General features: G+C 40.3%; 2 protein-coding genes across 9 annotated transcripts in view; one reads left to right on the top strand and one right to left on the bottom strand.

Moving 5' to 3' along the window:
- Nucleotides 1–24,737, bottom strand: part of SLC25A27 (solute carrier family 25 member 27) — a 28,647-nt gene extending 3,910 nt beyond the window's left edge. For 2 of the 6 annotated variants that reach the window (XM_082638210.1, XM_082638209.1), the window contains exons 1-9: nt 24,311–24,735; nt 21,628–21,819; nt 19,761–19,845; nt 15,790–15,912; nt 13,462–13,574; nt 9,549–9,633; nt 5,087–5,179; nt 4,073–4,175; nt 2,133–2,166 (exon numbers count right to left, since the gene is read on the bottom strand). In XM_082638210.1, coding sequence (XP_082494336.1) covers nt 2,137–2,166; nt 4,073–4,175; nt 5,087–5,179; nt 9,549–9,633; nt 13,462–13,574; nt 15,790–15,912; nt 19,761–19,845; nt 21,628–21,819; nt 24,311–24,416 — 930 coding nt within the window. In that variant the 5' untranslated portion in view covers nt 24,417–24,735 and the 3' untranslated portion in view covers nt 2,133–2,136. Of the gene's footprint in view, nt 1–2,132; nt 2,167–4,072; nt 4,176–5,086; nt 5,180–5,653; nt 7,091–9,548; nt 9,634–13,461; nt 13,575–15,789; nt 15,913–19,760; nt 19,846–21,627; nt 21,820–24,310 lie in introns of those variants that run through there. The other 4 variants (XM_082638208.1, XM_082638207.1, XR_014295489.1 and 1 more) reach the window with 3 other exon arrangements.
- Nucleotides 24,738–24,827: 90 nt separating this feature from the next.
- The window catches only part of CYP39A1 (cytochrome P450 family 39 subfamily A member 1), a 67,474-nt gene continuing 64,386 nt past the window's right edge, over nt 24,828–27,915 (top strand). For all 3 annotated transcript variants that reach the window (XM_082639515.1, XM_082639514.1, XM_082639516.1), the window contains exon 1: nt 24,828–25,229. In XM_082639515.1, coding sequence (XP_082495641.1) covers nt 25,053–25,229 — 177 coding nt within the window. In that variant the 5' untranslated portion in view covers nt 24,828–25,052. The remainder of the gene's footprint in view (nt 25,230–27,915) is intronic.

The raw sequence follows: 27,915 nt of genomic DNA, 5'->3' as shown, positions 1-27,915 counted from the left end.
GTTAAGAATGGACTAGGCAATCATTCCTAATTGCTCTGGTAATCAGACTTCTTCATAGCACCCAAACTATATGCAAATGAAATAAATATTAATCAGGGATTGAGCAAAGCAAGGTCATATTTTCTCTAACTAGTGGAAGGAACTAGGATTGGGTTTAGCTGGGTTTTGAAGAGGAGTTAAAGAGGAAGATCACATAGCCAAATAGCATGCATAGTATATAAACGGGATATACTGAGACTCTTCGTAGACGCGCACGTGGCCAGTACATGCTTTTGTTTTTTCCTCACTGGCATAGTTGTACCACTGAAAATAATCCAAGTGTATGTGAACCCATGTTGTCATAACTGCTGGAAGAAAAAAGTTTTTCTCCATTCCTATTACTGTAGGGCTCAACACATAAGTGCTCTTGGGTTTATCTTTTTCAATATTAAGTTCACAAATAAGCTCTTCCTATTACGGTTCTGTGTTCAGCAAGCTACCTTCTGATTATAACTTGGCTCCCATATAGCTTGAAGTTAGCTGTCCAGAGGACTTCAGCATCTGGATCACTGGCCAAGTGTATTTCTCAGTGTGGCTGAGCCAATGTTGTGGTCCAGTCATCGGTTTCAATGAGTTTGGCTGAAGGGTATTTGTATGTGTAAGGCCAGTTTACTCGGAAGTGCTCAGGAGTTAGGCATCTAAGCTCAGGGTTCTGCACTGTGATAGATCAACGAGGCAGTGCCACCCTGGTCATCTTTGGTGGTAATCCAGCCTGTCTCTGGTAACATTTTTCCATCACCACGACCTGTCTCTTTTCTTTTAAAACTTCTATAATGAGCTGTAGGATCTTGAGAAATTCAGTATACTGTCTTAGTTAGGAGCATGGGTTTAGTTAGAGTTGAACAAACTTGCAGTTAATTCCCAGCTCAGCCATATACTAGCTACATGAACTTGAGCGAGTTTCTTATATACTCTGAGCCATGTTTTTCTAATCTGAAAAAGGAGGATAACCCCACCTATTCTACTAGGTTCTTGTAAGACTTAAAAAAATAATTAATGTGTGTAAAGAGCTTAGCACAGAGCTTGTCATATATTAAGCACTCATTTTTGGGGTCATTTATACTTCCTGAGTCTCACGTATAAAGAGAATGGGTCAGATCAAGCGGTCTCAGCGCTCCTTTGTACGTGATATTCTCCCTGCCCCTCACTTCTCCTGACCGATTTTGTTTTTCATCAGTGGTCTCACCCGTCCTTGTAGTCTCTCACACTAGAAACATCAAAGTCCCATTTCCTTCTCTCCCTCCTTCCCTTTCTCCATCTGATCGTTTACTAAGTCTTGTGGAGTCAAGCACAAATGTTCCTGGAATCCATCTTCTCTCCATCTCTACAGTCATCTCCTGGCTAGACCACTGCCGAAACGCTCTTTCTTGTTCTAGCTTTCAGTGTAGCTTTGACATTGCTGCCACAGTAGTCTTGTCCCCAAGCAAATCTTAGCACATGGCTTCCATGTTCAAACACACGCTTGCTACCTGCAGAGTTTCACCTAAACTATTGAACTTGCCCCCCAAGATCTTTCTCAGCCTGGTCCCTAAGTGCTCCTCTAGTGTTCTCTCCCACCACCTGCCCGCTGAGGACCTACTGTCCAGCCGCACGGAATTTTCTGCAGTTCACCAGACATATCGGGGCCATACATGACTTGGTGCCCCTGCTCATGTTGCTCCCTCATGCTTTTCTTGACCTACTGATCAAGAAAACACTTACTGATCCTTCAAAGCTCAGATCAAATATCACCTCGGGGAAGGCTTCTGGGACTTCCCAAAGAGTTCAAGCCATTTTACTCCACTATCTGTGTACTCCTGTTTTGTTCACAGCACTGGTAGCCTCTTTAGTAAGACTACATCCTCTGGAGTCAGACTGCCTGGGTTTGAGTCCCTGGCTCCACAGTTACTAACCACCCAGACCAGTCAAGTTATTCAGACACTTTACGCTATTGTTTCCTCCTCTATAGAAGACAGAGATGATAGTAACCTACTAAATAGATAGTTGGGAGAATTCAATGAGTTAATCTGAGAGCATGATTAGCATAGCACTGGCCATATACCAAGTGATTTAGTAATATAAGCTTCATAATTTCTGTAATTTTAACTACTTACGTGTCTATCTTCTCCCATCACATTGTACGCTCCTCTAGCGCAAAAAAAAAAAAAAAATAAACAACTTATTTCTTGGTGTTACCAGCACTTATGATAGTGCCTGGTTCATGCAGGCCAAGTCAATATCTTCCTTTCCATTAAATATCCACAGATTTGAGATAACTTCAAGGTACAATCAAGACAATCAAAATTGTATTTTACAACTTAGGTATGCTTTTGTATCAGATACTGCCAAGGGCTTTGGCTATTAATTTCATGTTAATAGATAGATACCTACTACCCTTGGTGATGTCATTTATCCCCAAAGCTTCAGTTATTATCTGTGTGTGGACAGTGCTCAAATCTCAATCTCCATCCTCATGATTCTAAGATCCAGGCCAATATATTAAGCTAGTCATCTAGACATCTCTTCTTAGATGACCTATGAGTATCCAAAACTTACCATATCCAAACTAAACTTGTTATTCTACCACAAAATCTTCTTCCCTGAAAATGGTCCCCATTTTAGGAAATTATATCATTGTTTGCTCAGGGCAGGAATCTGGGAATGAAGCCCGACTTTTCCTTGCCTTCTCCAACCATATCCCCATCCAGTCATGTTCTTTTTTATCTCCTTTCTATCTCCTAAATATTTTAAAATTCTATCTTCTTCTCTCCCCACTGCTATATTCCAGTCCAAGTTATCATTATCTGTCATCTATCACTACTCCTGGTCTTTCCTCAACCCACACGGCAGCCAGAATGGTCTTGCTAAAAGTGCACACATCATCAAGCCAATGCCCCTCACTCTCATGGGTCCTGTGGTCCTTCCTGATCCGGTCCCTGCCTCTCTCTGGCCTCATCCTGTGCTGCTCTCCTCCACATCTCCGTGCCTTGGACAGCTGGGTTTTCTTCAGTTCTTTGAACGCATCATATTCTTTGTCTATTCCATCTAGTTCCTCCACCTAGAATGTTCTTTTCTGCCCTTTTGACCTAGCAAACTCCTACTCATTCTTCAAATCTCAATTCAGAAGTCCATTCTCCAAGGAGGTTTTCTTAATCTCCCAGGCTAGGCTGTCCTTACTTGCTATATAGATTCTGATAGCACCAGGGATCCCCACCCCATGCCCCTGACTCTTCCACTCATTGCTGCTGGTTTCTTACTCAGTGTTTGTCCTGACCTAGACTGGAAGCTCCTGACCTAGACTGGAAGCTCCAGCACTGGAGCAGGGGCTGAGACTCTTAGGTTCATCCCAAAGCCAGGCATTGAGTACAGGGCTTTGCATGGAGTAGGTGCTCAGTTAATATTATTATATCATATTGTGTAAAGTACTGATGGTTTGAATTTCTAAACCCATAACTCATTCATTCTTTCAAATATGTTCAAACTTACCAAATACTTGAGTACCTTGTTTTTATTATATTTGTTATGTTACTTCCATAAGTCTATCTAATTCTACATCTTAGTTCACTTCAGTAAAAAATAGCATCCAGAACAAATAAAAATTATATAATGTTTTCTTCCTAAGCAGAGCTTTGTGGTGATAAGTATTAATGGGTAATGCAACATTTATCATCAAAGTAACTAATTTTGTTTGAAACAGTAACATTTTGATAGGAATGGTCTCTAGTATGAAATCTGTATACCTGTCTCAAAGTATAATATTTTGGCTAAAAAGCAAAAGGCTTTACATTTCAGAACTATCTATCCACTGGCTTTCTAACAACATAATATCAACCTATTCATTTCTGATGTAACTGAATTATTTTACCTTAATCTACCAAGGGACTTGGAGGTAAAAGAAAATGAAAAGAGATGTAGAAAAGAAAGAAAGAACCATGTTTGGGGGCAGAACCATGCCAAAAGCCAGAAGAGAAAAGGAAAATATTTAGAGAGGAAAAGTGATTTAAGAATCAATATAAAGAAAACAAAAACAAAGGCAGGAAAAACCTAACTTTACCATTCGCAGCCAAGAGGGTAAAAAGCCTTTATAGAGACTCATGAATCCTTCTCCTTGAACAGCCTGAATCAAGCAGTCAGTTGATGATTTATACAGAAGTCCCCTAAAAAGGAAAGAAGACAATTTTGTTAAATTTCTTATGTGTAAATAGATGTATAAATAGAATGTTTAAATGGTCTAAGAAAACTTACTTAACTATTTTCTGCTAGCTTAGAAAAAATAATATTTGTGGTTCTTTATATAGAGAGCACCTCTTTTGAGTTTAAAGATATTTTCAAGGTTGAGTTTCCTAATTCACCCCATCCTTGGTCTGATAACTTAGAATTCACTCCACCTGATCTCTTCCAGAGAGAACATACTGTTTTATATCAGGTCAAATTACCCATGTTACCTCTAAGTCCATAAGCATCTGAAGGAAGTGCTCTGGAAATTCTCAACAGAGTGTGTATGTATATATATACATATATATATATATATATATATATATATATATATATATATATATACACACATATATATATATATATATATATAGATTGATTGATTGCAGTACATGGGCCTCTCACTGTTGTGGCCTCTCCCGTTGTGGAGCACAGGCTCCGGACGCGCAGGCCCAGCGGCCATGGCTTACGGGCCCAGCCGCTCTGTAGCATGTGGGATCTTCCCGGACTGGGGCACGAACCCATGTCCCCTGCATCGGCAGGCAGACTCTCAACCACTGCGCCACCAGGGAAGCCCAACAGAGTATATTTTCAAAAACTCTTTGAAAACAACAAAGTCATAATAAACACCTTGTGTCTAAATAATACGATGGGTAAATTAGCTTATTTCCCCAAAGGCACAGTACTTTTCCATCAGACACAAAGCAGGTAACTGCATAAAAACAATTTCCTGGTTGAACACATGTAAACACAAAAATACATTTCCATCAAGAATAAATACAGGGAAGGGTCTTTAAAGGACAATATTATTACAGACATTCAGATCCATTGATACTGAAGACTTTCTGTCTACCTTCCTTGTTTATCTCGCGGTTGATTCATTATTCGGCTTTTGATGACATCAGCGGGTGTTCCCAGAATAGAAGCTACCAGTCCAGAACATAAACTATAGATACAAATAAATGAAATAGAAAGATAATATGTAGCAGTTTCTAAATTTTAAGGAAAGGGGATTTGATATTTAGAAAGAATGGAATACTAAATCTAGTACTATAATATTCTTCATAATAATGCTGTTTTAGCTTAAAATCAATGATAAATTAATTCATTAAAGAGGTAGAAAAAAAAAGAATCTCCAGTCAACAAATATACATTGAACATCTGCTGTAGGCAGGCACTCTTGTGGGCAGTAAACAGGACAGATAAGATCCTGTCCTCAAGGCACTTACTTGGGAGAGGCAGAGGAGAAATGAATAATTTCAGATGTGGTTAGTGCTATGAAGAAAATAAAATGAGATCATGTGATAGGAAGTAACTGGGTGACAGGCAGTCATGGAAAGGCTCGTGGGTGATGGCAGGTCTCGACATAGATGCTTCCTTCTCACCAGCTAGATGAGAGACTAAAGAAGCAGGCAGAGAAGGCTAATTTAAGGAGTTTGATTTATTCTCGATGCGAAGGGAAGTCATTGAAAGGTTCGTAAGTGGGGGAATCACATAATTTGGTTCATAATTACCCCCTCTTGAGAAAGGCTTCTGGTCAGTTACTCAAGACAGACAAAATGGATGTGGCCAACCCACTACAGAGTAAATCAAGATTCTGTAAATGAGTGACTAAACAGTTCAGAGACCACCATCAGTTCATTATGAATGTGGGCATGAGCGAGGCAATACAGGAACATTATCGACATTCCATAACCCAAGAACCCATTCACTGCTGTAAACTTTTCCAGGAGAAACACAGATGATGAGAAGAGGGGTGGCTACCCTGAATCACAGGAAATGGAAGGCCCAGGACCCAGGAGGTAGCAGCTAAGTCCACAGACTGGGATCAGGGAGGTCAGACTGGGCTAATGGAAAGCGAGAAAGAAAAACTGTGGAAAACTTTTATGTCCTTCTGGAACATCAAGTACCTCCCAGAGATACGGATCCCTGAGCTCCATGCCAAGCAAGGCCTTTGACGTTTCTGAAGGCTCTGTGGTAGGGAGGCTGAAGTTGCCTTAGGAATCTTCACACTCTATTACTCTAAACTGCTGCAGCAGGAAGTCCCCGAGCTCTTTATGACTCTTTCAGGTCAGGATTGATTGTTCACAGTAGAAACTCACTTTAGGAATTCTTGAATTCAAGAGAAGGAGCCCGTATGACCTAGTTACATTTTCCAGCACATGACCCGACTGTGCATGTAACTTTTCTTGGGTCTTTGTCCACGTGACAGGCATTGCCTAGGTGGAAAGAACTTACTGTTTCACCATATATATCCCAGGAGGTGTAGACTGCTGCTCTTTTAACATTCTTTCCTATTTGTTCAGATACTTTGCAAGTCCAAGTTTAATATCATTTATCTTAATATACCTTCATGTTTTTACAAATGTCTCAACTAACACAAAATTCACCTAAGTTCTAAAACTTAGGTCTACTAGAAACAGCATACAAGACCAATCAAGAGGTAAGGAAGAACAAAAAAATAGGATAGAAAAAGGTACACAATTTCCCCCTCTTGGCTCAAAAGATTGGAGGGAAACACTACATTTTTACTCTTCCATTTGCTTCAGAGAGGCTGGGTGCCAGCTCTGCTTCATACATAAGTGCCAAGAGTAGAAATGACTTCTACCAGAGTGTTAATATTATTAATAAATTCTATTTTTACAATGTAGGTAGCCCTCATTAATTAGTAGTCATTAACTAATTAATTTACTATTAAAGGATTTATTTTTACCTGTATAATAACCACATCAAGAACGCCCTTTGGCAACTGTCGCCCCATTTGGCACACAGAGACCTTAGGGGCAGCTGCCAGTGGCCTGCCTCATCCTCTTCTTATCAGATTGTTTTGAGGAGGTAGTGTGATCTGGCTAGGCTCCTTTAAAAAATAAATATTAAAAGAGAGCAAACAGTATATTAAGGAGGCCTCAGGTAAGATGGTCAAAGTGAGAAGAGAGAGGAGTAGAAGGAACGTCAGTTTCATCAAGCTACTTGGCATGAACATTGCTGCTTTTTGCTATTGACCTTTATCACTCCTTGCTAGTAACACCCCAAAGTGAGGCCCAGGACATGGCTAAAGTGATAACGGACCGAGAGTGATTGGGTAAGTCTTCTGTTCTCTGTAGGAGACCAGATGGCCATCTGCAAGGCTAGTTTGTAACAGTCCATCAGCACTGTCAGAATCAGCAATCCTCTTCAGGATCAACTAAATAATCATGCTCATCTGTGATCTTCACACAGTATAAGCTAACCTTTTATACAGTTTTACCTCTCAATAGCCTCGTGATTTAAAAAGAGGGAAGAGGGAATTTTTCTGGTTTTTCTGTTCTGTATAATTTCCTGAATTAATTCAACACCCCCACCTTTCTGCTGCATCCCGTAGTAACGTACTTTGCCACCTGCCTCCCCACCTCCCTAAAATCCCAGCCACAGTCTTCTGCTGCTCCTCCCTTGCCCAAGAGCTTCATTTTACTTACACTATTGTTTTTAATTGTGGTAAAATATACATAACATACAATTTACCATTTTAGCCATTTCTAAGCACACGGTTCAGTGCTTGCGCCATTTTTACTCTTCTTCTTCATACCAGATTCCTCTCCCTCAGATACCAATGGCTTGTATAAATCTCTCGATTGCACAGCTGCAATCCCCTTCAAACCTCCATGATCGCTCATTTTACCCTGTGACACAGCCTGCAGAACTTCCAGATCGCACAGCACTGTCTACCTACTTAGCTGTGAGTTTGTGGTTAGCGACTTTCAAGCTGCCTCACGTACTCACAGACTCCTACCAACCCAGTCAAAAACCTGATCCAGTGCGTGGAGCTCAAGAATGAACCAAGTACCAGTCACCCCATTTTCTTAAAACCTGACTTAGAGAACAGTAAGATGAAGTTATTTCAGATTAGGGCAGGAACATAAGTGATGGGAAATCCTATGTCTTTCCAAAAAAGACAGATCCATTAGGTGGAGTCGGGTCTGTTAGGCAGATTTACACCTGCTGGGAAATTCTTGAATCTTAAGTTAGAAGTGTGGCATTTTGAAGACCATTTGGGTAGAAAGACAATGAAAAAGAAACAAGAGGTAACATCACTGTGGGACTATTAGAACTGAATATCCTGCTCCGAGAATAGATCATAACATTGAACAGACAAGCCTCTTGAAAGACAAGAATATCTCTCAAGATGATATGGATAGAATGATTGGGTAGAAACTGGGGAAGAGTCTCACAAGCAGAGCGAACAGCATGGACGAAGATAGTAAAGGGAAGAATGTAAGATATCATACAGATGTTTATAGGACAGAGGCCTAAAATCCTCAGTCTTCTCTGTGAAAGAGGTGGCTGGACCATTGGCTACAGAAAATATGGTGTTGCTTGTGAACACACCCGGAGGAAAGTTCGGAATGTGAAAGAAAGCTGAGCAAAGACAGAAAGACTGCCCTAGCAGCACTAAAGATAACACGTCTTTTAAAAGAGGAAGAATGAAGAAAAACTACTCTCGGAATATTAAGGTGAACCTGAAATTTGGAACCGTTTATATCTATGTCTATTTGTATATCTCCAAATATCATTAATTTGGAACTACTCACATACTTTTGGGGTTGTCAGCATAAAGGGGTCTAGAATTTGGAAACAAGATCAGAAGCTAAATAGAATCATAAGGACACTCGACATCTATAAAGTTAACTCACTCTAATGGATAATTTGAACTTGTGTTGCAAAGAATTTAAGCTGTTTCTCTTGCCTAGGACGCTCTTCTTTATCGTGTCTCTGTCTGTCACAAGCCACAGCCCTTCAAAACACTTATCTAATTCTGTCTCCTTTGTAGGCCCTTCTGAGCGGTTATTTTTTCTCTCTGCACCTCCCACCCCAACTCTACAGTAACTAGTTCCTTTCTTTTAGCACTTACTGTACAGTCTTTTTACACTAGCCTTGTTTTTCCCCTTGGTACACTCCCTGGGAAGGAGTGTGGTTTACCTTTTGTATCCACTGCAGGGCCTTGCACAGTGCCTTTAACCTAAAAGATGCTCAGATATACCCGTTGAATTGAGTTGGAGAATCAGTTATCAGAGTCTGACTCTGGGATGGCCCCATCAAGGTGCAAATATTTGGGGAGGTTTAACCTGAAACATCCTGCAACTCTGCCCCTCCCTTCCCCATTTTAACTGCAACAAACTTTTAAGAAAATTGCTCTTTATAAATGTACGGTTGCCTTTCTTTAAGGGTGCTATCAGTAGGTTCTCAATCGAAAGAGACAAAAGTTAGAATTTATGCCAAATATGGAAGAAAGGGTGAGAAAGGAAAAAATAGAAAGAGACAAACTAAAACAGTCTTACCTTGATAAGCCATGAGTCGTGATATTGTCTTCCAGTGGTGTATTCAAAACCAAGTAGTGTTTCACTGTATCGTAAGTGGTTAAATCTGGCAATACATAGAAAAAGAAAGCTTAAAAATCATTCATTCAACAATGAATGTCTTTTGTGTCAAGAATGTGCTAAGAATGGGGCAGGAATGTGTAGGAGGATGAAAGATCCCATTCTTGTTCTCAAGCAGAGGAAAGCAGATGGAGGGGGAGGAAAAGAGGAAGAGAGACAGACACCCACTTATATCATCTGAACATTTGAATCCAGCTCTGCTTAAAGTCAGTTCAACCCCTGCACTCTTCAGTGTTGGAGCTGATGAATTCCTTTTTTTAGCCTAAGTTAGGTTGAGTTGAGATTCTGTCACTTTAAACAAAAGGTCCTGGTCATTATTCTACATTAAGTTTTTTATACTTTTTTCCTAATGACAATGAAGAGCTGTTGAAGGGTTTTAAACAGGGGAGGAATAGATCACAATACTGGCGTTCTGTAAAGATTACATACACCAAAGTACAGAGAAGGGAATTGGAAAGAGGTAAGAATGGGTAGATGCATTTGATCATTCACCAGGTATCTGAGCACCTGCTATGTGGTAGGCGTTATTCTAGGCTCTGGGGAAAGAGCCGTGGATAAAATGAACAAAATCCCCATTCTTTGTTGGAGGCTGAGACAATAAACAAGTAAGTAAACACATGGCATTTCGGATGGTAGTGACTGCTCTGAAGACAAGGCAAGGAGAGGGGACAGCGAGCGTGTGAGGGTGGGGAAGGTTGGTGTATGTGAATTTAAATAGGGCGATCAGGGAAGACCTCACCATAATATTTGAGCAGATACCTTAAGGAAGCTTGAGAAAGTACACTTTGTAGATATCTATGACAAAGCGTCCCGGGCAGAGCCACAGTATGTGTTACAGCCCTGAGGCAAAGTCAGCTTTGTATGTTAGAAGAACAGCAAGAACACAAGTTTAACAGGAGCGGAGGCAGCAAGAGTTGGAGAAGGGGATGATTTGAGCAAAGGAGTGACTGACCGGGGCCACTATTTACAAGATCATTCTGGCTGTTCTGTTAAGAGTAGACTATCGGGAGACAAGGCAGATTAGATATGAGGCTGTTGCGGTTCTTCTGGTAAGAAATGATGGTGGCTTGGATAAGAAATGATGGCGCCTTGGATAAGAAATGATGGCGCCTTGGATAAGAAATGATGGCGCCTTGGATAAGAAATGACGGTGCCTTGGATAAGAAATGACGGCGGCTTGGATAAGAAATGACGGTGCCTTGGATAAGAAATGACGGCGGCTTGGATAAGAAATGACGGTGCCTTGGATAAGAAATGACGGCGCCTTGGATAAGAAATGACGGTGCCTTGGATAAGAAATGATGGCGCCTTGGATAAGAAATGATGGTGCCTTGGATAAGAAATGATGGCGCCTTGGATAAAAGCATTGTGGAGTGCTGGTCAGAGTTCGGGTGTTTTGAAGACAGAATCAACAGGATCAACAGGGATCGGCCAGAAGATTGAATATGGAGGGAAGGAAAGGAAGCAAAAATGACGGCAAGGTTTTGAGCTTGAACAATTTGAAGGACACAGCTGCCATTTATGCAGATGGAAAAATGAGAATGGACTAATTAAAATGTTTTAAAGTAAGATGATAGGCACCAGTGATCCTGATTAGAAAAATTTCAGATGCATAGTGGGACAAAATGGCTGTGGGGTGTATGTGGGGAGACTAGTTAGGAGACATTTGTAGTGGTCCAGTAGGAGGAGATCAATACTACTTGGACAAAGCAGTGGCTCCAGGGATGAAGGGAAATGGATGAACTCGAGATATGTATGCAAGACAGACTGGCTGGATTTGGTGACTGGTTGGCTGTAAGGAGCAAGTGAAAGCAAAGAGATCAGGCCCAGGTTTCTGGGTTGTTCAACTAAAAAGATGATGATATCATATTTTGAGATTGGGAAGAACAGAGAAGGAAGTGATTTAGTAAATGAGCTTGGTTTGGATACATTCAAAGTGATATATTTAAGATAAGCTGGAACTTGGAAGAGAAATCTGGGCTGCAGTAGATTTTGAAGCAATGAATTGAGAACGACAATCTGAAAGGTTTTCTGAAAACCAAAATATCCACCAATATGATGCAGCAGACATCAACGGACTGAAATAGCAGTATATAAAATATATTTACTCCCTTTGATGTTTGAGTGATATGTTACTATACCTCTCAAAAATGCTGTTTATCCGTTTCTTAGAATCATATAATTTTGGTCTTAGGAGTCTTTCATCTATTGATTTATTCATTAAATGTTTGTTGATTATGTACGAGGGACTGGGGAAATAAAGAAAAATGAAACATAGTCCTTGCCTTCAGGGGGCTCAAAATCTAGAGGAGGAGATAGACATATAGTAGAAAGCAATGAATGAGGTAAAACCAGTAACAGAGATAAGCACGGGGAACTATGGAAACACATAAAGGGGCATCTGACACACCATGACCTGGGAGGGGCGGCTGCAGGAGGTCTGGGTAAAGTACACGGGTGGAGAAGACACCTCAGCTACGTATGAAACGATCTGCAGAAGAAAACTAAACAGAAGAAGAGGGATGAGGACAGAGAGTACAGAGGTGAGGAAGAGTCTGGTGTGTGCGGGCAGTGGAACATTTTAGCTCTTGACTCTGCTTCCCTCTCTGCTCCAGAGTCAATGAATTGCTCAACCCCAGAAGACACAGGTTGGATTATCCAGGCCTGCTGTGTTATGAAATTTCCACTTTATTCTCTGAGTGATAAGAAGCCAGGGAAGGGTTTTAAGGATACCAATAACATGTTCAGATCTGTATTTTAGATAAAGCTCGATGGATACTGGGTACAAATTTGAGGGCAGAGGAAGAGACCAGTTAGATGGCTGTGGCAGTGGTCTAGTTGTGTTTTGATGGTTACTACTGTAAAAAAAGTCATTTTAAGGATACTAAGGTAGTAGACATTGAGGGGGGAAACTTTCTTTTAATTGAAATATAGTTAATGTATAATATTATGGTTATTCCAGGTGTACTACATAGTGATCTGACATGTGCATACATTATAAAAAGGTCACCACAATAAGTCTAGTAACCATTAGTCTCCATACAAAGTTATTACAATATTATTGTAATAGTTCCTTATACTGTATATTTCATCCCTGTGGCATATTTATTTTATAACTGGAGGTTTGTACCTCTTAATCCCGTTCACCTATTTTGGCCTCCTACCCTCCTCTCCTCTGGCAACCTCCTGTTCTCTGCATCTATGAGTCTGTTTTCATTTTGTTTTGTTTTTTAGATTCCACACTGAGATCACATGGTATTTGTCTTTCTCTGTCTGACTTATTTCACTTAGCATAATACTGGGGGGGGGCATTTAAGAAATATTTAGAAGGTAGGAGAAATTAATGACTGCATATGGGAAGTGAGAGATGGGGATGAGTTAAGGAAACATTCAGATTTCCAGCCTGAGGTGCCCAGCTGTACAGAATGGATTATACAGCAAGAGGAGCAGGATTACTGGGGGCAAAGATTTGTAGTCTGCATTTAAGGACCATCACATACGGTACATATACCAGTTTGAATCTGAGAGGAAGGTATGGTGTGGAGCGGAGCCCTTAGAAACGGTTTGGTATTATCTCCTTATCGTCACAATTTGCTAGTTTTAGGAAATCCTTTTCATACATCATCATAGAATAAAGTGAAAATGTTCTAGGGAAAATATTCAATTATGACATTATAACATAAGGGAAGACTGTTGCCAGTACATATTATTAAAAATAATAAAATACATATTCTCATTTTCCCCGATGGAGTGCTTATAATTAAAATGATGAAGGCGAATAGGACTTCGCAGAATTCAGTGAAGTTTCCATTACCTCCCATATTCACCAGCGCTGCTCTTTGTATATTGGGTACCCAGCCTGCCCAAAGCCCACGTATTCCTCCTTCAGCTAAGATTTTTGCAAATGCATGATGCACACCACGAAATCTAAAGGAAAATAATAATAAATGTGAAAACTCTATGCGTCCCTGTGTTTGGAATGCAATTGTATAAGCTTTGCCTATAGCTGTTATGATTTAGAGTAGAGTAACATCTTAACTATCTAGAATTGTTAGAAATTAAAGCAATCCACGTAAGTCTAATTTCCAGATAAACTTATTAGTTCTTTAGAAAAAAAACGGCCAACTTTTGATTTAAACACTTTTTTATGGAGATCTTTATAAACTGTGACATCCTCTTCTCAGATTATTAAACAGATTAAAACTCCGTCCTTGATATTTTACATCATCTGTGCCCATATTAACTATAGGCAGGAATAGTGGTTATCAGAGCTCTGAGTTCATTTTACTAGTATTGTGGGAGACCTTCAAATTTTGTAATTTTACCAAATAACATAAAAAAAATCAATTCTCATATCATCTCATAAAAGAAGTGATAGTTTTAGACCAAAAAGTAGGAAGGACAATTTCATAAGAGTTCTTAAAACTGAATACTTTGGGCTTTATGAAAATTTATTATCTTGCCTTTATTTTGCACATTTTTCTATACACAGATGAAAAATGGTGCTGAACCATGAACCGAATGTGGAAACCTATGATATAAAATAAAAGCCTGGGTTTTATATGGTCAGATATACCTGGTGTCAAATGCCATCTTACTACTTACTAGCTGTGTGGCTTTTACTCAGGCATTAAACTCTCCGAGTCTTACCAAAAAGAAGGACATGCATAATTGCTATTATGCTGTATAAGAAATATGCTCATGAATGAGGTCACATTAACAAGTGCACATTTATTGTGCACTTACTAAGCACCAGACTTTTTAATATACATAAGATACAATTTATTCCTGAAAACTCTATAAAGTATGTATTATTATGCAAATTTTCATCTGAAGAAACTGAGGCTTAGGGAGGTTAAGGAACCTGACTAGGGTAACAGTGCTAAAATGTGGCAAAGGCTGGATTTGAATCCCAGATTGTCTGATCCCAAGGTTCATGCTCTTTACAACATTAAATATTTTTTCCTACTATATCAAACCCAAAATGTCCAACATTAGAGACAGAGAAGGAAAAATATTGAGGTGATCAGTTAAAACTCAGACGTTGCTAGACCCCAACTATCAAACCAAGGCAACATTACTTCACCCTGCTACGCAGTAATCAGAAGTTGTTACAGGATGACAAAACGGGTCCTGGGATTCTGTAAACTACTTGGTTAAGTCAGTGTACCCTTTTCTCCTCTACTGTACATGTTACTTATCTCCCTGTTGGGAAGGGGGCCTGGACTGCCACAGCCCAACCCCACTTTCCACTGAGTCAGCTGGAGGAGCAGCAGAGCGGAGGTCAGTGATCATTGTGAACCTCCAAAGGAGGCCCCCAACCCCCCCTGACCTCTGGCTCAGTGGCACACCCGCAGTGTTCAGAGGATCAGACCCCTTCATACTCAGCTCAGGGCATCCTGCACTTTTCCTCTTTCCTGGGAGAGGTCTGTCTATCTATCTGCAAGATTTGCCCCTTTCCCAGGGGAAAACTGCCTAAGTGGTATTTTAATAAATTGTTGAACAAGAGGCCCTTTGAAGAAAGGCAGACTTGGACAATATAGGGTAGTGCAATAGGAGGATTTTATATCACAACAGCATAATAATAATAATAAAAACTTCCTTAAACTTGGGAAAAGAGGAGGAGCGAAATTAGGGAAGTAGGAACAATTTGCAAGGTTCACCTTGCTATTTCCCTTCCTTCAGAGAGAAAGGGAAAGAAAGCAAGCTTTCTGGCACCTGGTGAGCCACGCACTCTGTCATGGAAACCATCTGAGACAGTCCCTTTTAAAGATGAAGAAACAGACTAGAAATGTTAAGTGACTTCCACAATGCCAAGCCACAGTGGCAGAATCAGAATTCACACCAGGGCAACTGTTAATGATCAGACTCTTTATATCAAGCTGCAGTAGGGGACAAATCTAGCTGCCTTGTCTGGGAAAGCAGCAAAGAGCGATGCATATATACAATTTGTCTGGTAGAGAACATGTACACCTTATCAGGCAAAGAAAAGGTCCGTCTCACCTCTCCCCTTAGTGAATACCACTTCCAAATTAAGAGTCAGAATTCAGGTCTTTACTGAATGTTGGTTTACAAAAAGGCATAAGTCATTAGGGAATGTTCAAGGGGGAAAGGAAAGTTACCCATTGGTTGGAGAACTTACCGCAATGGTTTTCCTTCAAGTTTCCTTTTTCCTTCCATTTGCATCTGAACCTTCACTAGGTCAGTTGGGTTGGCTAAAAATTGGCCAACAACACCAGCCATCATCCCTCCAATCACTGATTTCCTAATTATAAAAGGGGATACATTTTTTTAAAGGCTGCTATCAATTTCACAGATTCTGTAGGGAACAATAACGTGCTGGTACAGCCCCTGCATGTAAGAGATTTAAGACACAGTGAAGCAAAGAATAGACCCAGACAAACCACAGAGGTTTATCTGTTTACTGATGGGAGGGTTCAAGGACCCCGAGGTGTCGAAATTCAAATCTGAAGGGCCAGGGCCTTTCATGGCCTGAAATTCAAAGGAAGGGCAGTTGCTTCGAAGACATAGTTTAATTCTGACCACAGGAGAATAAAAACAGCATTGATGTAATCAGTTTAACAGACAAAGGCCGGTAAGTCAAATTTTTGTTTGTTTGTTTGTTTGCAGTATGCGGGCCTCTCACTGTTGTGGCCTCTCCCGTTGCAGAGCACAGGCTCCGGACGCGCAGGCTCAGCGGCCATGGCTCACGGGCCCAGCCGCGCCGCGGCATGTGGTATCTTCCTGGACCGGGGCACGAACCCGTGTCCCCCTGCATCGGCAGGCGGACTGTCAACCACTGCACCACCAGGGAAGCCCGGGTAAGTCAAATTTCATGGATTACTATTTTAGTAGTTTTCCAAGGGGAAGGGGTTTTGACAATGTTCCTCTCTTTGAAGAAACTCTTTCCCTGGACTCTTCCTCGTCCTCACCTCCTGGAGCCAACAGGGAACAAGTCTAGGCTATTGTACTTGAACATGCCCTGAATTCTTCCTCTTCTCCCCACTCCAGCTGCTCCTGTCTCGGGACAAGCCCCAGTCATCTTTGACTGAGATTATGGTAGTGGCCTCTTCGGGGGAGAGGGGTAGTTTCTTTCTTTGTACTCTAAAACAATATTTGAAGAGGTACAAATGAGTACAGAGTAGAAAAGGGTCCCTATCCCCAGTTCCCCTCTTGTGAAGTGATCGCAATGACTAGTTTCTCTTATACTTTTCTAGAGATAATAACAATGCATTTACTGAATGCATTACATCCGGCTATGTTTTAAGCACTTTTTAAAATATCATTTAATTCTCATATAGACTCTATGACATTAGTACCACTGTTATTTCCTCTTTACGGATGAGGAGACTGAGGCACAACGCAGTTAAATGACAGCTCACACAGTGAGTAGTAGAGCCAAGATGTAACCCCAGGCAGTCTGAGTGCAGAGTCCACAGTCTTAACCACTAAGTTACAACTGACGGTTTGTGCACACGTGCGCGAATGTATAAAGTATCTTTTTAAAAAGTACAAATGGGGCTTCCCTGGTGGCGCAGTGGTTGAGAGTCCATCTGCCGATGCAGGGGACGCGGGTTCGTGCCCCGGTCCAGGAAGATTCCACATGCCGCGGAGCGGCTGGGCCCGTGAGCCATGGCCGCTGGGCCTGTGCGTCTGGACCCTGTGCTCCGCAACGGAAGAGGCCACAGCAGTGAGAGGCCCGCGTAACACACACACACACACACAAAAGTACAAATGCGGAATGCCAGGTTGTATACTGTTCTACTCTTAAAGGTTATCTGTCAATTCATATAGAGCTGCCTCATTTAAAAAAGTTTCATAGCATTCCATTTTATGACCACTCCATAATTTACATAAGCAGCTAACTCTTCACTAAGAAATTTGAACATTTATATGACATTTGATAGATCCTGCCAAGTTCCTTTTCACAGTACTTGTATCAATTCACACTCCCACCAATAACCTATGAGCATGACTGTTTCTCCTCACAGCGATGAGTGCAGTATGTTACCACTGGTTTTTCTCTTTTCGAATCCCATAACCACACCTCCTGTGTGATTGTTACATGATTCTACTTGTTTAGGCATCTGTGTCTATTACCGTGAGTCTAGTCAGGGACTATGTCGGGGGACCATGCCTTTTTCATCACTATATCCTCGGTACTAAGTATAGGACTGACACAGCATAATCACTCAGTAAAGACCCAGTGACTGAGTGAATTGTTCTGACTGGGTCAGAGGACACGGAGGCAATCCACCCTGACAGCTGGCTTCAGTGACATGTTTCCTTTGAACTCCTTACCTAACCCTTTCACATCTGGAAGAAATTACAGAATGCAAGAACTATTAATCTACTCCTTCTCCAACTCTGGGAAAGCAACTAGTATAGCTTAGAACATTACAATTCTTCAAAAACAGCACCAAGAGATTTTGCCTGGAAGATGAAATTCTACTTATTGCCCTTTTCTTATAGTTGTGACTTGGATTTTTTTTTTCAGCCCAAAAACGATGTTGTAGGCATCTTTATATATTCTTCATATAAAACCCATTCTTCAAATAGCTGTTATGTCTCCCTGTATAAATGTCTCATAACTTATTGGATTACTTCCAAATTGCTAGTTATTTAAATTAAAAAGTTTTGCTACTATCAACACTGCTACAGTCCATATCTTTTTTTTTTTTTGCGGTACGCGGGCCTCTCACTGTTGTGGCCTCTCCCGTTGCAGAGCACAGGCTCCGGACGCGCAGGCTCAGCGGCCATGGCTCACAGGCCCAGCCGCTCCGCGGCATGTGGTATCTTCCTGGACCGGGGCACGAACCCGTGTCCCCTGCATTGGCAGGTGGACTCTCAACCACTGCACCACCAGGGAAGCCCCACAGTCCATATCTTTGTGTGCATGTGTGTGTGTGAGAGACTCTATGCATAGGTACAAATATTTCTGAATGATTCTAATCATAAAGAAGGAGTTGCTAGGTCAAAGGATTACACATTTAAAAATTTTAACAGGTAAACTTTATGCTCCAAAAAGGTTATAGTAACTTACATTCCCATGAACAGTTTAATGGCTAAAAGTGCTTATAATTAATTTCCCTGATTACTGGTGAGGTTGAACATTTTTACATGTTTAATGAACACTTACATTCCTTCTTCTGTGAGTTGCCTGTTGATATCCTTTCTTGATTTTTCCTTTTATGTTCTTTATGTATTTTTTATTGATCTACTGGAGTTCTGTGTACTTTACTTGTATTAACCTATTTTTCTCTGTTTCTATTATAAATGTTATAAGTGATATGCACTTACATTCATCATCTCATCTAATCTTACAAAAACAAAATTCTGGTCGTAGGTATTAACTTCCACAGCAGAGAAAACTGAAGATAAAAAAGGTGAAGTAGTTTGCCCAGGCTACATGGAAATAGAGCAGGAATATAAGCCCATGTCTGTTTGACTCTAAAGCTCAGGGTTTCTCAGTAGAAAGAGGAATAAAGAAGGTGCTCCATAAGAATTCTTTTAATATTAAAATATTAAATAATATATACATAATTTTTTTTTTTTTTTTGCGGTACGCAGGCCTCTCACTGCTGTGGTCTCTCCCCTTGCGGAGCATAGGCTCCGGACGCGCAGACTCAGCGGCCATGGCTCACAGGCCCAGCCGCTCCGTGGCACGTGGGATCCCCCCAGACCGGGGCACGAACCCGTGTCCCCTGCATTGGCAGGCGGACTCTCAACCACTGCGCCACCCCAATATATACATAATTTTTATATAGGTATATACATGTATTTTGTATACAATATGCAGTAAATGTTCAGTTATTTGGATTTATATTGTAATTATTTATTATTTTAAGCCTGTAACTTGAGGCAATTTTGGAACAAATGCACAATTTTATACAAATCTAATGGATAAACAGTAAAACCTTCCGGGCACTAGTATATTTTCTTTTTCTTTTTTAATTGAAGTATAGTTGATGTACAACATTAAATAATTTACAGGTGTACAATATAGTGATTCATAATTTTTAAAGGTTAGGCTCCATTTATAGTTATTATAAAATATTGGCTATATTCCCTCTGTTGTACAATACAGTATATTATTTTCAAAACAAAACTTACCAAAGGGGATAATGCTTATCTTCACTTTTGCCAAACACAACTTCACGGAGATGTTCGTAAGTGACCATTCGACCTCCAGAGTACACTGTGCAAGACAGAGCATTGAAAGGGTGAATATGGCCCTGTGTTTAATAAAATAAGAGGGTGCTTTGACATGGCCTAGTCAACCTCTCTAGCTGTGTCTTTCTCTCACACACCCTAGGCTTCGGACACCTGGTCTTGATGGTTCTCCAAATGGGCATGCCTTTTAAAACCTCAGGCCTTCTCCTGTGTTATCTGATCTTTCTTGAATGGATTCTCCCTTTCCTGACTTGCTAACTCCTCCTATTCTTTCAATACTCAACTCAAAGAACATGTTTTCCAAAAAGTGCCCTCTGACCTGGCCTCCAGTGTTCTAGGCTGTCATTGCACCTGCCATGCTTCTCTGATCCCCCAGAACTATCCAGGCATGTGTCTAATACGGCATTTATCATCTTGATTAGAAATTAACTTGATTTTCTTGTTCATCTTTCCATCAGACCATGAGCCTTTCAAGGCGGGTTTTGTGTCTTTTCATTACACTATATGCCCTAGTACAGAGCTTGGTACACAGCAGGCATTTTCACTCAATAAACATGCACAACTTCATTGGATAATTTATTATGTTAAGGTAATTTTTCAGTCAAGTGTCAAACATATGAAATGAATCTTAACTGTAAAACCACAGATGGTGGTCAACAAAATACAAATGAAAAGAAGCAAAACTCAAGACGATAATGGGAAGCAGAGAAACTATTAAAAAAAAGAATAAAAAAGAAAAATTGTGAAAATCAGTACATGGTACTCATAGAGAGAGCTTTTCTTGATATTTGAAGAAGTTTAATGAAGTATTTTAAGATATTCAAAAACATACAAAGCACCAAAACAGTAACAGTCTAATCACACTTCTGGACAGTTCTTGGTGAATACACTCTAACCTGCTCATCTGGAGAACTGAAGCTTTAAGAACACAAAGCTGGTAAACATTAATACTGGGCACTTTTCTCATCAAGGGCCTACATATTTGAGGGATGATTATGATTAGAGAAGAAAAACGCCATACCCGTCCTATCTCCTTTTGAAGGCAAGTTTATTCTCCTGTCCATAAGCTGCAAACTCAGCAACTCCTATCCATGTGAGTGCCCCATTGGAAGCAGAGCAGAAAAGTGTTCTCATTGGCAGCAGTGTAATTTCAACTACTTTCCTTTCAGAGTGACTAAGGACCCACATAGGTAGCCTGGGAACTGAGGAAAAAATCACCTGTGTTGCATTTACTCTATTGCCAAGGTTGGATTAGACAGTCATCCCTGTTCTCTTTCAGATTAACCTGGCCTCTGACACATGGGACAGAGACTGGTGAGGCACTGCACTCAAATATAGTTTAATTTTCAAAGAATGTAAAAAAAATATTTTAAATTTTGTGTTTAAAGTTCCTCAAGTGGAAAAAAAATCAACTATTCATCTTTTTCTTTCTTAAACTTAAATAAAAAACCTTTTTATTAGGAAAATTTTCAAGCATACAGAAGAGTAGAGAAAAATAATACAATTCCCTATATATCTATCATGGAGATTTATCAATTGCTAACATTTTCACCATATTTGCTTCTTTTTTTTTTGCTTAATTATTTTAAATTATATTAGAGACATCATGATATCATGACAGTTCATCCCTAAATACTTCTGTATGCATTTCTAAAACCCTAAGGCTATCATTCCTTACTAACCTTATATTCATTTATCATGTTAGCAGAAGAAAACTAGCTGGCTTTTGAGCACAGCTCAACAGGAAAGCAGAGGAGACAAACACAGAACTCGTGACAAACTCACCAGCTAGAATCAAGATAAATACCTATGTGTCTGTAAATGGCAGGTGTCACTCCTTGCCACAGCTTTAGAAAGCCTTCCTCTTGGACAATCCCCAGGGCCGTGCGCACCATGCCCCTGTAGGGAGCAGACTCTCTTGCACCGTCTCCCAACCGAGCAAGGGCAGCTTCTCCTTGTATTTGGAGTCGAGTTTTTGTGAGATCGAGGGGAAAGGTTGCTAACAACAAAAACAAAAACAAAACGAGGGGGAAACCCATAACATTCAGAGAAACAAACAAAATTTTTAAAAAAATCACAGGACCCATACTTTAGTCAGCACAAGATGAGTGATTCTCAAATTTCAGAATACATCAGAATCAGCCAGGGAGGTTGTTAAAAATTACACATTTCCTAGCCCCATGCCTATGGAGTCTCAGTAGGTTGATGGGGTTTAGACATCAGTTGATTCTTATACACTCCCAAATTTGAGAATCACTGTCCCAGAGCAGCCCCAGAGCACCAGAAAGAAAACAAAAAGTGACAAGCCCTTGGGTTCTTTTTCAGTCAGAAATTTCAGCCCAAAACCTACTTTAATGTTTGCCTTCCAATGTGAATAATTTCCAGTATCCATTGCCTGTGATGTGTCCTGGACTGCAACCATGATTAAGAGCCAATGTGACTTTTAGAATACTGTACTACTTATGACAGGTTCTTAATAAATGCCAGATGAAGCTGAATTCTGTCATTTTGTGGGTGATGTTTGCACACAGATGAATCACTGACCTGATGTCTGAGAAAGAGAAGATGCAACATACGGTTTATCATGTCTTTTATATCAAAGGGTGGCAGGCTCAATATTCTTTCAATTAAGGAATATGTTGAGTTGGTTTTCCAGCACTGATGAGTTTTATGCATTCTTACAAATATGACATGTACTTGAAAATTTTTTTCCTAACGATTACATCTTGAATTAGAGATAGACCTCTCACCTGGAAACAGAGTGAAGCTAACTGGCTCACATAAGGAAGATCAAGCTCATAACTTTATACACACAATGATTCAGATAAGTTCATTAACATTAGTGACATTACATAAGTCTTTTCAGTGACCACCACCTGATGCAAAACCATAGCTATGCCTTTTCCAAGAGAACACAGAGACGGGGGAAGAGAATATTCGGTCTGAACCACTGGTCTTTGGAAAAGTTAATTATCTTGCTGTTAGTTTTTCTAAAACACAAGTTGTGTGCATATAGAGAAGTTAAGCAATCCTCTGTTGACATATGAAACCTGAAAAGTCTTAAGATATAGGCACCTCTATATTAGCATAGGTTATGCCTCTTAAAATAATTTTGGTTTTCTTGCTGGTTACTTAAATAATGCTTCAGGTTCTGATCCTAAATCATTTTGTACTCAAAACCATCTCATATTTTGATTCCCCTTCCCCCATACAATTCTCCATGAAATTTTAACAGGAGGAATGTTCCTTTACAAAAGCCATTGGTCACAGGGGGAACATCAGGTTAAAACAAAACAAAACAAAACTGGAAACACACCTAATCATTTAGCAATCTGCTTTAAAATTTTTTTTAAGTTAATGAATTGTATTTTAGTAAAAACAATGAATAATAAAAATTCGCCATCAGCTTTGGGAGAAGAGAAAGAAAACAAACAGAGGGTCCAAAGGGCAAGAGTGGAGGAGCGCTAAGGGCAACAACAGATCATGTTCTGGCTCTGCTGGAAACACAAAGTAAACTCATTTTAGAACAGGACAAACTAATATTTACACATCCAAGCTATTCCTTTTTTTTTTTTTAATGGGCAAGAAAATGAAAGGGTAATCTTAAAATGCACAGTGAAGGCAGGGAAAACACAGGCAATGTAGTCACAGAATTCTTGGAAGAAACACCACCTGTTCTTGCAAGGGCATCATAGTTCTGCTCTAGGTAGCCCCTTAAGTTTTCTCTGACTTGCTTATGCAGATGTAACTGTTCATCCTCTCTGCTCTTATGATACTTAATAACACCTTCATTATAATAAGTAGCAATAATGTAATTGTCTGTCTCTGCATGTCTCCCCACCAGCCTGTAAGAAGGTCAGGGCTGGGTCTTTTGAACTATATCTGTACAGTCTCCAGCATTGTCATAATAACGTTGCAATTAGCGGGTGCCTTGCCTTGGGTTTGTTTATATATTATTAACTTCTCAGAGTCCTGCAAGGTAAACACAGTATAGATGAGTTCCACTCAAAGAGGTCAACTGGAAGATGCGGAGTGAATGCTCAGTAAGTGATGGGTAACGAACTTAAGTCCCACAGGTTGGGTTCACAACTTGGACCCAAAACACAACGATATAGTGAGGCTGCGTAAGAATATAAATAACAGAGATGACCTCAATAAAGATGAAAAGTGGACTGGGTTTTAAAAAGGGCATCCTCACGAAAGAGAAAATGATCCCTATAGAGGAATGACAGCTCAGGAAGCTTCTAAAAGGACACATTCAGGCGCAATAGCACACCCGAGGGAGACGAAATTGGAAGGAAGCGAACTTCGTGACCTCCAATCCCTCCTCCTTACAAGGTTGGCCTTGCCCCCACCCTGCCACACCTGCAGGACAGGTGTGGACCAAGAGGGCTGCATCCACCCAGAAACGAAGCCACCCGCCCGGCCCCCCACCCCCGCGCGACCCCTCGACGACTCGCGGGGGAGGCCCAGGCTGGACGGCCGGGTACCTAGCTCGGCCACGGTGGCCGCGCAGCCCGACAGGAGGAACTTGCTCGCGCGGGGCCATCTCTGGGCAAGCGGCGAGAGCCTCTCCTCATCCTCCGGAGTCGACATTCAGCAGCAGCACGGGAGGACGATACGCCCCTTCTGGCCCGCGCCCCGCGCCGCGGCTGGCCTGACACCTGGCCAGGGCGGCTCCTCCTCAACCGGCGAGCGGCGGGGCGGGGACCATTTCCCTTGCTCGGCTCCGCCAGATGGGCCCACCGAACCTGCACCCTCTCCCTAGCAGCCTAGGGCTTGAGCAGCCCAGTGGGGTGAAATCGGAAAACAACGCGACGCCCGCGAGGCTTCTGGGAAATGTAGTCCGCCTGGCTCCGCCCCTCCTGGACCGAGCTCTCTGACTGGTCGCGGACGAGCCGCCCGCCGCGCCACCAGCCCCGGTCTCCATGGCAACAGCACCACTTCTCCTCCACCCGCCCCTGCACCCACACCAGCAGGATCCAGCCCCTTCCTTCCGTCCCGCGTGGCCAGAACTTGAAAGAAAAGTGGACGTAGGAGGGAGTGATGATGCAAAAGTTACCCAAAAATTGGGGCGGGGAAAGGAGGCTACAGTTAGGAAGGCGAACAAGCTGCAAAAGGAATAGCGGAAAGTTGGGAGGTCGGGAGGGTGCCCTGTTCCGGGGGAAGGAGCAAGTACCACAGCAGCAAGACTTTTCCCTTCTCTGATTCAGGAAGGTGCTAGACAAAAACATGGAATTCATTTCCCCAACAGTGGTTATAATCTTAGGTTGTGTTGCTCTTTTATTATTTCTTCAGTGGAAGAACTTGCGTGGACCCCCGTGCATAGGGGGCTGGATTCCTTGGATTGGAGCTGGATTTGAGTTTGGAAAAACCCCTCTAGAATTTATAGAGAAAGCAAGAATCAAGGTATGTGACCTTAGCAGGTGGGGTTTCCGGAAGAGGTAATGTTTTCTTTTTTATTTTCTTTCATTGTATTTCAAGTGCAATGTTAGAACATGGGGAACCTACCTGCTGACCACAATTAAACGATCTAGCCACTTATAAATTCCTCAGCAATCAACAACTGTGTCTTATGCAAGGTTTTTCGAAAGAAATAGATTTTCATCAGTTATGAAGTACAAGGCAGCTTGTAACTGCCTTTTTGGAAGTAGAGATTAAAAGTGCTAGTTACTTCATCGTAGCTAAAAAATCCTAAGTGTATACATATTAACTAAATGCTTGCAATAATTGGGAAGACAGAAGCGTAAAACAAGTAATTTCAATTTGCTTAATAAATTCGTATCCAAATCAAGAGTTAACACCAGGCTATTGTAAAAACTGCTTGCAAATTCGGTCTTTACAAATATAGTGGGCACTATATTTTCAGCTGGTGGTGTTATTTGGTGATAACATTTTCACTGCCCACTAAGGATATTAGTAATTGTTGTTGCAGTATGTATTTTTGTCTTTAAATAGCTTTTAAATATATCTTTCAAAAATAGTACATAGGTTACTGCTATTTTTTTTCTTTATTTCAATGGACATTCTTGTGTGTATGCTCCTGTGTGTGTTTGTACTTTTTGCACTTACCTGATTGTTTCATCACAATAACTTCCTAAAAGTGAAATTGCCCAAAGGACATTAAATTGTTTATATTATTGTGTTACTTTTGCAAAAGGATGTACGAATCCTTTTTCCTTTTATTTTCCTTTTTCTTTTCCTTTGAGTGTAGGGGATTGCCTTGCTCTTCATATCCTGGACCACACTAAGTACCATAGTTCTTGCTAGTCTGATAGATGAAAAATAATATCTTTTTTTTTAGAAGCTCTAACCATTCTTTATTTTTCAATACTCATACTCAAGATTGTATTTTTGAAGATCTTAGGGAAAAAATATTATCTTTTAAAGAAATACTTCTTTGTCTCCCATAGCCTTCCTTAGGTATATGATTTTGATAAGTCTTAAGGAATGTTTCTAAAAGCTTGTCTCAGAAGGTCAAGCAAGGTCACAAAGATTATTCTGTTTTCTTCTAAAACGTTTATAGTTTTGCATTTTACATTTAGGTCTATGATCCACTTAGAGTTAGTTTTTTTGTAAGGTCTACATAAGGGTTGAGTTTCAATTGGACCTCTGGATGTCCAATTGTTCTAGTATAATTTCTTGAAGGACTTTCCTTTCCTTATTGAGTTGCCTTTGCAGCTTTTCAAAGATTAACTGACCATATATGTGTAGATCTACATCTAGCCTTTCTATCCTATTCCATTGATTTGTATGTCCACTTCTTTGTTAATACTGCACAGTCTTAAATACTATAGCTTTGTAGTAAATCTTTAAATCAGGTAGTGAAAGTTCATGTTTTTTTGTCATTGATGTGGCATTCAAGATTATTTGCATTTTAATATAAATTTTAGAGTTGACTTGCCAATATCTGTAATAAAGACTGTTGGAAGAATGTTTGGAAGTTTCTTAAGTCTATGGAAAAATTGAGGGAGAGTTGACTTTTTAATGATATTATGCCTTCTAATCTACGAATGCTGTATACCTCTCCCATTTATTTAGCTATATAATTTCTTTTAGAAATATTCTGTAGTTTTCAGTGATGGGGTCTTGCCTGTGATTGTTAATTATTTTCTGAAATATTTTATATTCTTGAGGCTATTGTAGATACAATTGTTTTCACTTTTGTTTTCCAGTGGTATCCCTCTGGCACATAAAAGACACAATTGTTTTTGTATATTAACTTTGTATCCTGTGACCTTGCCAAGTTCACTTATTAGTTACAGTAGTTACTTTGTAGATTTCTTAGGATTTTTATACATACACAGTATGTCCTACAAACAGATAAATTTATCTCCTGTTTTCTGATCTTTATGCCTTTTATTTCTTTTTTCTTGCGTAAATAAAGAGGGACTTCTAATATATTGTTGAATAAAGTGGTGTGCATAGACAAGCTTGTCTTTTTCCTAATATTCGGGGAAAAGTGTTCAATGTTTCACCATTAAATTTCTTATTATCTGTAGATTTTTTCACAGGTTCCTATTTCAGTCCTGACCTTGATCGATACTCAGAATTCACAGATGCCACCAGGGAAATAAATCATGACCTATTGTCTGTTCACTTCTACACACTTCTCTGTGGAGTTTTAGTCCATTTAGTTCTTATCGTTTCCCCAACTCTCTGATGCCTTTAAAAATATGATCTTTGTAATCTATCCCTCTTTTCTCTCATCCTACACAGAAACAGAAGCATCTGCATGCTTTAAAAGCTGCAAAATATTCCTTGAATCATATTTCACTTAAACAGTCACTTAATGATTGACATGGTTTGTTTTCCATATTTTACTATTGTAAATAATGTAGCAACAAATGTCATTTCTATGTGTGCAAGTATATCTGTGGAGTAAATGATCAGATTCAAAGTGTAAATGTATTTTTTAATTTAATTTTTATTTTATATTAGAGTATAGTTAATTTACAATGTTGTATTAGTTTCAGGTGTACAGCAAAGTGATTCAGTTGTACATATGCATATATCCATTCTTTTTCAGATTCTTTTCCCATGTAGGTTATTATAGATTATTGAGAATACATTTGTAACTTAGAGGGAAATGGGA

This window comes from Mesoplodon mirus (assembly GCF_964341445.2).
Source record: "Mesoplodon mirus genome assembly, chromosome: 12".
NCBI classification, from domain to species: domain Eukaryota; kingdom Metazoa; phylum Chordata; class Mammalia; order Artiodactyla; family Ziphiidae; genus Mesoplodon; species Mesoplodon mirus.
The sequence above is the reverse complement of the archived record's forward strand: the minus strand, read 5'-3'. Positions and strand labels throughout refer to the sequence as shown.